The sequence below is a fragment of the Populus euphratica genome, unplaced genomic scaffold (genome assembly GCF_000495115.2).
Source record: "Populus euphratica unplaced genomic scaffold, PopEup_1.0 scaffold91.1, whole genome shotgun sequence".
Lineage (NCBI taxonomy): Eukaryota > Viridiplantae > Streptophyta > Magnoliopsida > Malpighiales > Salicaceae > Populus > Populus euphratica.
In genome coordinates this window covers 948,889-964,369 of record NW_011499917.1, presented here as the reverse complement: position 1 = coordinate 964,369, position 15,481 = coordinate 948,889, and the positions used below count along the sequence as shown (strand labels likewise).

Genomic DNA, 15,481 nt, shown 5'->3' with positions numbered 1-15,481 from the left:
AAAAACTAAAAAACATAGTAATAAAACAAAAAACAATAAAAAAATAAAATTAACTAAAAAAATATTATTTTTTTGTAATAACAGTATGAAAAATATTATATTACTCTCATTTTATTTTTTTAAAGTTATATAAGAAAAATATGAGTAGATGAATATTTAAAAAAAACTAGTTTTAATATTAATTTATCTTATTTAGTATAGTAGATTGGAGTAGTTGATATCTTATTTATTTTTATATTATTTTAAAATATTAAATTTTACATAAAATCTAATTTTTGACATTCAAAATAATTTAAATTATAATATTTTATTAAAAAATTTAAATTGGATTCAATTTCAGGTTTCAAACATGCTATAAAAAAATACTATTAAAGAGTCAATGTTGACTACGTAATATTCTTGTCCGTGATTTTTCTCTCCCTATATAAATCACTTCTTTATTCCCTCCATGAACAGCCACCCGTTTCATCATTCTACTCTCTTCAGTTCTAAAAAACCAAAAATAATCTTTCTGCTCTCTCGTTCTCCTCCTCTCTCAAAAGATATATGGGCAATTGTGCATCGCCTCAGCACCAGGAAAAGGTTGCCGGTGGTGGTCTAAACCGGACATCTCCGGCCAAAATAGTTCACATAGATGGAAGGCTACAGGAATTCAGAGAGCCAATCAAAGCCAGCAACGTACTCTCCCTGAACCCCAACAGCTTCCTCTGCAGTTCAGAATCCATGTACATTGATCGTCGGCTGCCCCAGGTGCCAGATGATGAGGAGCTTCAAGTGGGTCAACTTTATTTCCTCGTGCCACTATCCAAGTCAAAAACCCCATTATCCCTGCAAGAATTGTGCGCCCTTGCTAGTAAAGCTAACGCATCTCTTGCTCAGTCGGACACGGGGCTTACGCAGAAGAAACACTACCGTATTTGGATAGATGTGGCACTAAAATTCTGGCCAGTGATCAACGGTGCTGTAAGATTCCGATTCGCAGCGGCATAATGGGTCCAAAGTTTCTGTTAAGACGGACCAATCCGCGAACTTTGTACTAAAATCCCAGAATTAAGGAACAATGTATTCTTTTGAGGACTATTGCTTTCTTTGATCAATTTTAGTGTGTAAGAGAGAGTAGTTACGGTGTTTTTCATCTTCTATGATTAGACTGTAATGCTAGGTCAGACCACCTTTCAATATCATCTGGACCGTTGAAATAGTTGTTGAAGTTATGCAGGAATAAAATATGACATGAGCCTTATCTTTAGGCCATTTTGCACTTCGCACAGAGAGATCCACTATGGAGATTGGACGAGATTTTTATATAAAAATCTAAAATTAATTATTAGACAATAATACGAATTAAAATTTTATTTATAAATTTAAATTATTGAATTTAAATAATTTTTAATATGATATTATTATTTTAATAATTAATCATTTAGTATAAATTTCAAACATAAAATGTTTTTTAATTGAAAGGATGGGTTTAGATAATAATATAACTTATATCTTAAAATCTTAATTAATAACTTTATTTATTAGATTTCTTGGTGTGATGCACGTGGTTTAATTAAGGTTTATTTATATCAAATATCATGTAGTCTTAATATTTAAGTTCTATTTATTTTTACATTTCAAAAAAAATTTAAAAAAATTTAAATTTTTTTTATTTTTTTCTTCAAACTAATTTTTTTTTATGTTTTCGTATTATTTTCATAAGCTGATATTAAAAATTAAAAAAAATATTTTTAATATATTTTTAAACTAAAAATATTTTAAAATATAACTATTATTACACTTTCAAACCCCTTTAAAATCTACTTATAAATTAATTATTAATCTCATGAATTGGGTTAGTTGTGGCCAAAGTTTTATCCTTTATCAGCAACAAACAATAATAAAAAAAAACTTGTTTATTTTTTAATTTATTATCAGCAATTATATCATGATGTTTTAGAATATTTATTTTTGGAATATTTTTTTAAAAAATATATTAAAATATTATTTTTTATTGTAAAAAATTATTTTTAATATTATCTAAAAATATTTTAAAAATAATTTTAAATATAAAAAAAATTAAAATTTGAAAAAACACCGTCTACAATACAGTTACAAACTGCTCCGCCGGACGGAGGATATTGTCTGAAAATAATGATTATCACGTGTAGGGTCTCTAATAGGCAGCTGGTAGACAGAGCACGACACATACCTCCAACGCCCAAACGTCCCATCAAGTCGCAGATATGTGTCTACATTATCAATGGACGCCACGTCAATTCATCAAAGAAAGCAAGGCTAAGTTCTATTTTAGTCCTTATACTTCAGGATTATCTCATTTCAGCTCCCATAGTGTCGATTTTCTCTGCATCAACCCTAAAGTCTTTGAAAAAATTTCATTCGCGGGCCCACCTCTTAAAAAAGGAATATTTGCTAAGATAGAGAAAACGTTGGCATTTGCTAGCTATTTGAAGGTAACTAACACCTGCATGTAGTGATAAAACGGCCTTCCAACAGTGTATGGTTTTTATTTTATTATAATTTGTTTTTGAGAAAGGATTTTATAACTTTATGGATTCCTCACGTAGCGTTTAGATGTTAAGAAAATAAGATCTTAAATTTATTCAACCATGCCCCCCAGCCTAGCGTTGGCAACAACCTAATAAATGTCGGGGGCGGTGCAAAGAAAAAAAAAATGAAAAGGAATCAAATTAAAAAAATTATTTTAAAAAAATTAAAAATTCAGTTATTTTACTATTAAAATTATAAATATTAACAAGAAAGTGGTTGAGAAAAACATTTCCTTGCAAGAGCCGTAGCTTTGCTAGCTCCTTGCCTCTTGCCACTGCTAATAATAATAAGAAAAATATTATATGCAAATAAGAATAAAGAATAATGATGTTTATTATAAGTTAAAAAATTTTAAAATTAAAAATATTATAATTATAAAAATATTTTTAAAATATTTAATTTTATTTTTCCTATATTTTCATCTCCTAAAAGATTATTACAACCCTTCATAGGAGAAACTAGAAAATCATAACTTTACTAGGTCGAAAAATAAATAGAAATATTATTATCTTTAAATAGAAAAAAAATTAAAAAATAAAATTAACAGAAAAAAATATTTAATTTTTTTTAAAAAGCTCATACTTCACTCTTCTCGAATTGAAAAAAACTCGTTCTTCAATTCAAACCTCAATTAGCAATTGCTATTTACCACGAATATTTTTTTATATTTGAGTCCCCTCATCGTAGTTTACTAACACAATATTTTTGTGCATGTCACATCATCATTGATCCCACTACTAAGATTTCTAATAACAACAGCTAATGTTGATGAAAATAACATGCCAGTTCTTGGATTATATTTTTTTTATTGGAACCTTTTCACCCCCTCCTACTTAAATACATAATACTTTACAATCTATTTCATCCATGATTATTCAACAACATAAATTAACTAACTACCAAGAATAATTGGGCTTTGATACATATTCTTTTTAAATATAAAAAAACTAAAAAACATAATAATACAAAATAAAAAATAAAATTAACTAAGAAAAATATTTATTTTTCTAAAAAAACTTATACATCACTCTTTTCGAGTTAAAAGGAACTTATTCGTGAATTCAAACCTCAATCAGCAACTTTCATCCACCACAAACATTTTTTTACATTTGGGTCATGTCATCATAGACCTCTAACACAAAATCTTTGTGCGGGTCCACATCACCATAGATCCTACCACTAAGATTTTTAATAATAGTAGCTAACATAGATGAGAATAACATGCTAGTTTGTGGATTTTTTTTCAATAGGAACCTCTTCACCTCCTTCTACACAAATACATAATGTTATGCGACCTATTTCATCCATGATTATTCAACAACGTAGATTAACTAATTACCAATAATAATTGGGCTTTGATACACGTTCTCAATTACCTCTATCCAAAACCACCATGAATAATTGAGCTATAATACTAACTGATACAAACTAGAGCGAAGAATAACATAATTTATTCCAGATCAAAATCTTCAAAGACCAATAACTCTATAATTATCAGATGATTTTTAAAATATTTAATTTTATTCATCCATACCTTCACTTACGAAAAAGTTATTACAACCCCTTCTATTGAAAAAACTAGAAAACCCTAACAATACTAAATAGAAAAAATTAGAAAGAAAATTAGAAAAACATAATAATATAAAATAAAAAAAATAAAATAATAAAATAATATTTATTTTCCTAGAAAAAGCTCCTACATTATATTCCTAAACATATGGATTGGTAAACAAAGGTTAGCATACGCATACATGTTTAATGTGCTCATTAAAAACATACATTTTTGCAAAGTTTAATTCATTAAAAAAATCTTGAAAGAGGGCTACATACATTTTTACAAAGTTTAATTCATTAAAAAAATCTTGAAAGAGGGCTTCATTTCTGTTTTAATAGCAGCAACTAGTTGATCATATGCTTCTCCTCATGCATTCTTCATTTCTAGTACAACTTCTTTAATTGTTTCTAGTAAGGCAAACTTTATTACCTTTTTCTTTTTTAATAAATAACCTTAGTTCTACAGTGTTTGTCACTTTATCTTCTATTGCTATTTCTACTAGTTACTTATAGGCAGTAAAAGAAAAAAGCTTGTAATGGGCCATATATGAGGAACTATGTGCTCTTGAGGCTAATATGACTTGGAAAGTGATGGATTGTGCTACTGGTGTGACTCCACTTGAATGTAAGTAAGTCTATTCTATTAAGGTTAAGTCTAATAGTAATTTGGACAAGTATAAAGCTTGCTTAGTGGCTCTAAAAAATAATCAAGAATATGAAATAAATTACGAGGAAAATTTTGCTCTATTGGCCAAAATGACCACCATTCACGCAATGTTAGCTATTGCTGCTTTTTGAAATTAAGGTTTACACGAAATAGATATGAAGAATGTCTTTCTTTATTGGGATCTTAAGGAAAATGTTTATAAGCATCTTCCTGTAGATTTACTTTCTACCCCTACTTCAGCAGTGTACAAGTTGTGTCACTCCTTATATGGTCTTAAACAGGCTCTTTGTGCATGATACAAGAAATTTACTTTTACCCTACTCAAGTTTGCTTTTCTTAAAAGCAAGTCTGATGCATCATTGTTTCTTTACAAAACTAAGATTAGGGTTGCCATTCTTTTGGTATATGTTGACGACATAATCATCACGGCTATTGATTCGGTTTTAATATCTCAATTAAAATAGTATTTAAAGGACTTTTTTAACATGAAAAATTTAGGATCTCTTTCATATTTTCTTGGTTAGAAAATTACTATTGTTTCACATGGTATTTTTTTTGTCACAGCACAAGTATGCCTAGGATTTGGTGGTTGTTGCTAGTCTCCAGGACTCTCCTCTTCTTAATACTCCTATGGAACTAAATCTCGAGCTACATAAAAAAGAATTTGACTTATTATCATTACCCGTAGCCTATTGAATGCTAGTTGGAAGCTTGGTTTATTTTACAATTACTAGACCTAATATTTTTTATACAGTCCAATAGGTTAGTTAGTTCATGATTTCTCCTCAACACCTTCATATGGCTGCATTTCTTCAAATCATTCACTATGTCCATGGTACAGCTTTATAGGGACTTTTATATCCTATTGATAATTCACTTGATCTTGTAGCATATAGTGATGGCAATTATACTAGTTGTAATGACACTTGATGTTCTAATTCAAGTTAGTGTATGTTTCTTGGTCCGGCTCTTATTTCTTGGAAAAACAAGAAATAAGACTGTGTTTCTAAGTCCTCCATTGAATCTAAATATCAGGTCATGGCCAGTGATAGAGCCAGAAAATTTTAAATAAGTGGGCAAATTATAAATACTTGATATCATATATTATATAGACATATGTTATATATAAAGAAATTAATTTGAAATTCATATACTAACTCACGTGAAACAAAATTAATTTAAGAATATTTTTAAAATGAAAAAACTTATATTATAATTATTTTTTTTGAGTTTTTATATTTTAAATTGCTTAACAATAACTTCATTATTAATTTCATTAAATATATTCTTTCTCAATATATACAATGAAACTTTCATTCATCTATTTCTAAATCTTTTAGGGACTAGTGAAATTATTAGCTACAATTCTTTGTTAATTTGTTGTTTTACACTAGTGGGTTAAATATTAATATTAATTTATTTTTTTAATTTTTTTATTGCATCCCTAATTTTTTTAGTTATTCAGTATTTCATTTTTAATTACTAGTACATTGATTATCATCATTTTTCATATGAAATTCATAACAAAATATATACTAATTCATCAAAACTCATTTCAATTTATATTCGTATGCATATAATATTATACATACATATATTAATTTAATAAATTCATAAATTATCATATTATTAAGGAATAAAACTAAAATTAAACAATGAAATAAATAGAACAAATGAAGGAAACTCACTTAAAAGATTAAGCATAAAGTATAAAAAGTTACTTATTTAACTAATTAATAGTTTAGAACTTTAAAAAAAATATGAAAGAAAAGGAGGTAGGAACAATAATTCAAAAAAAGAAAAGAAAAGAAAAGCTTATTAAATTATTATATTAACATTTTAATATAAAAAATATTTTATAAAAAAAGGATTAAGGTGTCAATTGCCCCATTAATCTTTATTATAGCTCCACCACTAGTCATGACTCAAGCTTGTGCTAAGATACATTGGTTCTGAGAGCTACTAGCTGAACTTGGCTTATCTCCATATGGCCCTACTTCTCTACGTGTGGATAATAACAGTGTCATTCACATTTCAATTAATTTCATCTTTCATGGACACACTAAATATATTGAGGTTGATTGTCATTTTATCTATGAGGTATCTCTTTCTCTCAAATATCTAGTAATTTTTAAGTAACAAATATTTTAAAAAAAGCACTCACACAACAATGATATAATTTTCTTTCAGACAAATTAATGCTTATGAATAGCCCGCGTTAATTTGAAAATGTATGTCAATAGAAAGCTATAATTATACATTGTTAATAGTTATTAATATAGAATATATTTACTCTCATATGTGGGAAAGCAGATTTTGCTTACTATGTATAGCATCCTAAATCACTTTAGGTAATTAGCATATATAGATTTAAGTTTCCTTATATAACTAATAGTCTGTCCTATATATAATGTAGACCTTATGAAAAGAAAGGTATTTGGGATTCTGACCATTTTGTCAATATTTACATAGGAAAAATTAAATGAAGTATGACTTATAAACACCAATTTAATTCTTGAATTAGATAAATTGCTAAACAAAAAATCTTGAATTAAATATAATAATTTTTTAAATGGGGAGATTTGTTACCATACCAAAAAGAATTGTGATTGTTGTCGATTTATTTTAATTTGATAGATGGTTAATGATTAAACAATTATACGTTAAAGTATTAATCAATTATACTCTATTTAAAATGGACTACTCCTAATTTTTTCAAGTTTACTTTCTCAACTTTCCTTAATACGACTGTTGATTCACAAGTTTGTAATATCACACAATACAAAACATTTTAGTGTAAATTTTTATTAGCAATGTATGAATTTGAGACCTGGTAAAAGAAAAGAGTAACAACATAGTACATAACATGGATTTATCTTTACCATGGTAAAGACTGATATGGCATGAGGGCATGAGTTTTGGATTTTGCTTAACAGGAACCATTGAGTCTCTTAAGAATAAGAATAATTTTTGTATTAATGGAGCAATCTCAAATATCCTGTAAATTACTAATCAATGCTACAGTAAGCAACTCATACTATAAGCTGCTAGATTAATAGTTTAAGATAGAAATAAATAAGGAGTTAGTTCAAAGGCATGAAAATATTGTTTTTAATGTGTTTATTTGTCCCATAGAGAGACAATACTTACAAGATACAATTAAACCCTCCAAACCTCTATAAGAATAAGAAGATTAGACAAAGAAAAGAAAATTTATTTTTTATTATCATTTATTTTTTGTGTAAAGAAAATTCATTTTTTATTATCAGTTATTTTCCGTATAGTAATAAGTTTTAATAAACTTAAAAACATTATATATTTTAATATTATGACAATAAATAAAACTATATGACTATTAATGAAACAATTATATTTTAAATTAAACTGAATAACTGTTATTCAGTTTTATCTCAATAGTTACAAATGTCAAAATTAATTATGAAATTTAAATAAATTAATTGAAAAATGAATTAATCTCACTAACATATTAAGTTTCCAAGTGCCATCTTTTGATATTATAAATGTCTATATAATAACATTAGAAAGCCCATTAGAAAAATCCTTCCACCATGACTTTCACTTAATTTACTATACAATAGAAACCCATATTTATAAACATTTAGGAGAGATTGTTTCTTTCTAATGTGGGATAAATATTTTGTTTTCTTGTTTATTCATTTACAAACTACACCAACAACCCACCACTAGTTTGTAATGAATATATTTTCACTTGATAAAATGATGCTTACAAGAGGTATTTTGCAATTTAAACATTTAATTAGTGTTAGAACTTGAATCCTACTAAAGTTATTAGTGTCCGCAAATTAAACCAAAACTTTTGTTATAAAATAAAAGATACTACACACATAATACTATCCAAACTCTTAAAGAGATTTATAATTATTTAGCACTATTATGGCCGGGTGCTAAAATCTTTTTTTCGTGAATATTTACAAGATAAAACCCTAACACTTGTCAAAAGTGGCGCCACTTCTATATTCATATAGGTGGAATTATACATATCTCTATTACATTAAATATAAATTTTAAATTTTATTGAGTCTATGCTCATTCTTTTTTATATAATAGAACACACTGAATACTATTAGAATATGGTTTAAAATTAATTATTAATGTCCAACAGATACAAAACAGTAACTTGTTATTACTTATTAAATTTAGAGATAAGCTTTTTGTTGATCCGTAGTTAGGTTCCTATTAGCGGTATCTTTAATAATAGGTTTCTACCCCATTTCATTAGTTGTTTTCCGTACCATGTCTCTAGATAGTTCTTTTATGAGCGGATTCGTTGAATTATTCATAAACTTCACATAGATAATGATGATTACCTCATTTGTAATCAACTCTCGAATAAATTCATATCGAATGCTTATATGTCTTGATTTATCATTGTAAATGTTACTATAAGCTTGAGATATAGTTGCTTCACTATTGCAATATAAAAAAATAGCTAATGTAGGTTGTGGCAACAACTTAATATCCAACAACATATTTCTTAGCCATTATATTTCTTTACCTGCAATAAACATAGCAATAAATTCTGATTTCATAGCAGAATATGCACGTTTGTTTCTTAGATACCCAAGATATTGCATCTCCTCCAAGTGAAAAAATCCATCCATATATAGATTTATTATCACTCAGACTAGTCATCCAACTTGCATCACAATATCCTTCCATTACAACTAGAAAATCAGGATAAAACAAGTCCAAATTGACCATTCTTTTTAGATAATCAAATACTATTGCAATAGTCTTTTAATGATTTGTATTCGGCTTGCTTGTATATCTTGATAACTTTTATTTAGTAAAAGCTATATTTGATCTTATATATAATATAAATAAGACTTCCAATAGCACTAACATATTTTAGGTGTGCTATCATTTTATCACAATAATAATTTAACCACGTACTGAAATCAAATAAGGTATTAGCTTCTTTTATACTGAAATGCTTAAACTGATCAAGCATTTTCTCAATATAATGTGACTGATTAGGTGCATAGCCACTACTATGCTTTTTTAATCTTGATACCTAAAATGGTATCTATTGCATAACGATCTTTTATTTTAAAGATAAAAGTGAGATACTCTTTTGTTTCAACTATTCCAGTTATATCGGTGCTAAATATTAACATGTCATTTATGTTAAGACAAATAATTAGATTAAAATCTTTTGATATTATAAGTGTCAAATATTATCTTTTGATAGTATAAATATCTATATAATAGAATAAAAAAACTTAATAAAAAAGTCCTTCTACCATGACTTTCACTTAATATATTATTCAATAAAAACCCATATTTATAAATACTTATAGATAAATTATTTCTTTCTAATATAAAATAGATATTCTTCTTTTTTATTTATTTATTTACAAACTACACCATCATTAAGCTACATGACCTAAACTTGTCAGTCCAAAATATAAAAAGGAACAAGACCGGCTTACTTTATGACGAAGTTAAGACCCGATTCTGAAGTATTCTTCTTCATTACACTCCATGACTCGACAACAAGAGCTTCTTGATCTTCTATGAAAGCCTTGAAATCCAAGGTTCTCATAGTGGCCAACTGATTTAGAATGTGACTGGTTGTTGATTTGGTAAATGGGTTTGGTTGTTTGTGCACATCTTGGATAGTTGTTCATTTATATAGCCAAAACCAGAGAAGATGATATTTACCCTTCGTGGCTTTTGGAAGCCATTCTTCTTAGTTTATATTAATAATTTGCAGCAGTGACCAGCAACCATATGTCCAAAAACCAGGGGCCAGGCTAGGCTGTTAATCTATAGTAATAAGAACAGCTTCTTTGCAGATGGTGCAATCTCAAAGATTATGCAAAATCAAAACAATGACATTCAATGTTCACTCAAGATCAGATCTCAAACCCACTTGGAAATTAAAGTTACCAGAAGAACTTCATCAAATTTCTAAGAATATAATTAGTTCTATTATCAAGATTAATGATCACTTCAAAAAAAAAAAAAAACTTCAGGCCCAATTCTCCAGCATTCTTCTTCATGGAATTCCATTATTTGACCACCAGAGCTTCCTGCTCTTCACTAAATGCACTTCTAATCTTCTGCTCCTCTCCACACCTTTGCATATTGACATATAATAAAATGAATACCACAAAGACAGGGTATTAAAAAAGGGTAAAAGAAAGCTACTTCTAGAATATTTTGGAGTTCTGCATACTAACCCATGTAGTGATCCCTCCCTCCAGACCTATGATAACTCAATGGATTGCTGATGCAAAAATCTTGGACCAGATTTTGCATTACATAATGATTAGAGACATCTCTTATGTCTCATTTCTTGATGCCTGTAGCTGTAAGTTTTAGTTTAGTTTTTTACAATATAAATTAACTTAAGTTAAGAAAATGTGATGGAAAGCAAAAGACACTAGCCATTAGAGAAGATCATAGCAGCCCTTGAAGTAGGAGTACTGATGTTATATAGACTCGTCGTCTGGTGAATTTGTAACAGTGACAGAAGAACAAGGGAAGAAATACTTCGTAACAGTGAAAATAAACAGTTGAAATTTTGAAGCACTGGCATAGATCTATGGAAAGCAGATTCACCTGTTAGGCTCTGGTATTAATAGAAAAACATTGGCATTTCCAGGTGGCTGGAACCAAAGAAATTTATATATGAGCCTTTCAGGTTGTGGTGAGGCCAACTTTCTTTTTTTAATATCTGGTGGTGTCATTCCAGTAGAATGCATAACCTGGGACAAAAAGATTTGTTGAAAGAAGGCAAACATGATTTGGACTCGCTGACTGAAGAAGACACTCTTACATGCTGTGTTTTGAGTTTTCTTTATCTTGGACATGTAACAAGCTGGAACAAGAATCTGGATTCAGAGAGAAAAGGCCAAGGAAAGTAGAATATGAGGAAAGAGTTTTATAGACTGAAACTAATCTTAGTATCGCTGCTAGAGTTGTAGAACCAATTCAAGCATGGCCCCATGTTAATGGTATTCAAAGAAAAACCATAGTCCATCCCGGGGTCAAGATTTTCTGCAGTTCACGCTTCCAAGGCTCAATCAAGGAGAGTATGGCATTCAGAGAGAAACCACATTCGATACACTGTTAGCTGATGCTAGCAAGCCCTCAGGATAAACGCAATAAATTTGAACATTTTAAAAAAAGAAAAAAGGAAAAAAAAAAGGACAAGGACTGAAACGAACAGAGTCTTTGTATAATTCTTTAAGTAAACAATTTCAATTAGGATCTAACAACGTAGCTTCTCTGATCTGGAATACAGGATTTCCAATTATTGAATGCAGCAAGGATTATTAACACTGTAGACCAGTGACGCAAACTCTTTCTTCACTTTATAATGAAAAAGGGTACTGTACAAACGCTAGACAATTAATCTACCAAAACTTTCAAAGATAGACAATAAAGATAGACACCAGATGAAACTAACCACTCCCATAATTTACATCAGGCTTTCTGACCAATGAATTAAAAGGAACTGCAACCCTTCCTTTCACAACACACCGGGCTTCACCATCTTCCAGCACAAGAATTCTCCCAGGTGGACATTCAACGGCTTGTTTCCTCTCTTCAAGTGCTGGTTGCTGAAACAAGCCCAAAACCTTAAGAGGAGCACCTTTTTTCACAATGTCAGCTCCAAAACCAGCCAAGCTTAACACTGAAATTACTCCAACAAGGGTAATGACGGTCTTGGCTGCTGCACTTATGAAATGCCCCAGCCCTTTTCTTGAGTTTTTGGATGCAGTTTGTGCTTGATTGCTTTCTGGCTCATCCAGATGCCTCTTCGCTGGTGAAGTGATTATTCCATTGGAATTGCGTGTGGAATGAAATTGATACAGATATCGATTGTTTAAAACCAGGGACTGTGGATGGCGGCTGGGATAAGGAGGAAGCAAGAGGTCATTGTTGTGCTCCACTGTTTCCCCAGCAAATGCGGTGGCTTCCTTTATTACTTCCAAGTCTTCCCCTCTGTACTCCTTAAGCTTATCCAATAATATTTTGCGGCTATGTTCGATCTCACTAAGGGCAACTTCCTTTTCATAATGTTGCTGCTGCTGCAGAGCCTGGCCACCAGAGGAAAACAAGTAAAGAGTTCTTAACCATTGTGTATTCCATCTCACAGAAGTTTGTCGCTATACATGTCCTTCTATTAGATAAATTACATATTGATTTTGGATAACACCCATATGCAGGAATAATACCAAGAAACTTTGAACTCAAAAAGCCTACTATCTAATTCTCTTTACTGTTAATCACAAGTTATTTATACTGCAGTTAATCCTCATGCCAACCCATTATCTGCACGCACACTTGCACACATGAGGAAGGAAATTTCATTTAAGAAAAAAGAAAAGGATGCACGCATACTGAAAAGTCGAAGGGCGCAACAATGATTGGAATATCGCACTTCAAAGCATGATGAAGTGAACATTGATAGGATGTCATGATCAGTTCATGAAATGAAAGATTGTTTAAGGTTCACAGAACAGAAAACACAAAACTGATTTATCAGGTAGTACAAGTACTCTACAACATCACTGTCCATGCGAGCCTGACACCCACTTCAACATGGACAAGGGTCTCAAAAATCAAAGTTTTAGTAGCATGCCCTTTTACTAGTTCATAATATGCACAGGAAAACCCTGTGGAGATAGAGCACATTCTGAGCACATACTTCCATAATTGACAACCCTGCACATGTTTACAAGTTACTCCATCAAATGAGATAGAATCCATGACTTAGCAGACGTGAAACTGAATTCTTGCCAGGATCAGGCAGCAATTATTAAGTAGTAGCAAAAAACAATTTCTACCAACAAAATCAGTCTTAAACCAGTTCACCTCATTGTCGTTGTTATGGGCATCCACTACAAACATACAGGAACACTGAAATCATTGCAGTTAGAGCTCGATATATAACAACCATAGCAACTTACAAACACGCTAAGCTTTCAGACAGCAATCTTTTGCTTGCCGCAATCTTCAATAATAGGTGCTTGCCCAAATGATTTAAGGACAAGATAAAGTGAACTCAGCATAGATTCAAGAGAACAAGGCCACCCAAACAATTAGTTGCATTAAATTGCATAGTCTAAGGGTGTGCTGGGAGAGTTTTTGCTTGTACTTTTGCACCTTTTTCAAAAGTGCTTTTAGTTTAAAAAAGTATTAAATTACTATTTTATTTTTGTGTTTTCTGATGATTTTAATATGTTAATGTTAAAAAAAATCTGAAAAAAAAAATTAATGCATTTCAAGCGAAAAGCTATTTAAAAAAAAATACTCTACAGCAAATCTCAAACGCACACTAAGTTAAGCACAATTCGTAAGATCAAGTATGGAAATTTCCCAAAATGTACAAATATAAATTAATCCATGATGATAACATATATATATATATATATATATATATATATGTAAAGCTACATCTCTACTTTCATAAGCACAAAATCTCCCAACTGCTAAGTAACTTGTAAAATCATTGAAGACAAACAATCACAAGAATCAAGTTCCTTACAGCAATTCGGCTAAAAAAGGCCAAAAACAAACAATAAAGCAGACCCGACCTTAAAAACTAAACCCTCTAACTCACTCCCTCTCCCAATCATAAACCTTGAAGCACGATCTCCACAGTGAACCAAAAACCCAATTTACAAGTCTCATTTATTACTCATCAAAGACAAACAAATGGGTCTCCTATATTCTTTCTTAAAAACACACTGAGTGCCACCAAAGTTCGGTTTTTAAAACAAAAACCCTATCTTCAACAAGAGAATAGAAATTAGAATCATATAAAAAGAAAAGAAACCTGCAAGTTAGAGAGCTGGCTCTCAAGGGACTCAAAAGCATCACGGATGTGCAAAAGCCTCTCGGTCTCGTCATCCTCCCCTTCTTCAGCTTCACTCAATGAAACCCCATAAAGAAATTTTGAATTCTCTGGACTCTTTTTCTTCCATCCTTTCTCTCCAAGACCCCCACTTTCTAGCTCCTCTTCCTCGAAAGATGGAGTCTTTTTGTTGCTGGTAATGCTGGTGGTGGTTGCTCTGTGGATGCAATTACTGATCTTTAATCTCAAGTCTATGGCTTTGGCCAACACAGCTTCAATTCCCTCATCTTCCATTTTTGTTTCTCTCTAACTGGGTTTTGTCGGCATTGCAAAAAGAAATGGACTTCGGAGTTTTGAGTGTTTGTATTGTGTTGTGGAGGTTTTTTTTAATTTCAAGGGTTTTGTTGCTTGAGATTTTTGGAAGTGGAAAGGAACGTCTTGAAAGCTGTCGTTGATTTTTAAAATATTTTTTATATTAAAATAATATTTTTTTATTTTTAAAAAATTAATATATTAAAATGATTTAAAAATTAAAAAAATTAATTTTTTTTAAAATATAATTTTCACACCGCATTTCAAATAATTATTTTTATGTTCAAGAATTTAATAGGATTTGTATGGCCACGATGGTATATGTATTATCTTAAAAATATATTAAAATTATATATTTTTTATTTTTTAAGATTTATTTTTAATATTAAAATTATTAAAAAAATTAAATCGAGAAAAGAATAAAAACTTTTAAAAAAATGTAGGCAAAAGCAAACATGCTTTTGACGGGAATCAGAAGGGTTGCGATTGGGCCATTTTGGGCTGTTTAAGAGATTTTTATAGTATTTGTAGCCGTAGATATT

The 15,481-nt window shown here is 30.0% G+C and overlaps 2 protein-coding genes across 2 annotated transcripts; one reads left to right on the top strand and one right to left on the bottom strand.

Moving 5' to 3' along the window:
- The first annotated feature begins 546 nt into the window (after window positions 1-546).
- Window positions 547-990, top strand: LOC105134769 (uncharacterized). The gene has a single exon (XM_011039308.1). It carries the CDS (start codon window positions 547-549, stop codon window positions 988-990), a length of 444 nt encoding a protein of 147 aa, XP_011037610.1.
- Window positions 991-12,056: 11,066 nt separating this feature from the next.
- Window positions 12,057-15,061, bottom strand: LOC105134751 (plastid division protein PDV2). The gene is made up of 2 exons (XM_011039289.1): window positions 14,610-15,061; window positions 12,057-12,867 (listed from the first exon to the last, which is right to left on the bottom strand). Exons 1-2 carry the CDS (start codon window positions 14,919-14,921, stop codon window positions 12,229-12,231), a joined length of 951 nt encoding a protein of 316 aa, XP_011037591.1. The 5' UTR covers window positions 14,922-15,061; the 3' UTR covers window positions 12,057-12,228.
- Between the last annotated feature and the right edge of the window lie 420 nt (window positions 15,062-15,481).

Coding starts and splice junctions, on each gene's coding strand:
- LOC105134769 (XM_011039308.1), top strand. CDS start 547: ATGGGCAATTGTGCATCGCCTCAGCACCAGGAAAAGGTTGCCGGTGGT.
- LOC105134751 (XM_011039289.1), bottom strand. CDS start 14,921: ATGGAAGATGAGGGAATTGAAGCTGTGTTGGCCAAAGCCATAGACTTG. Junction 12,868..14,609: donor GCCAGCTCTCTAACTTGCAG/GTTTCTTTTCTT, acceptor TCTGGTGGCCAG/GCTCTGCAGCAGCAGCAACA.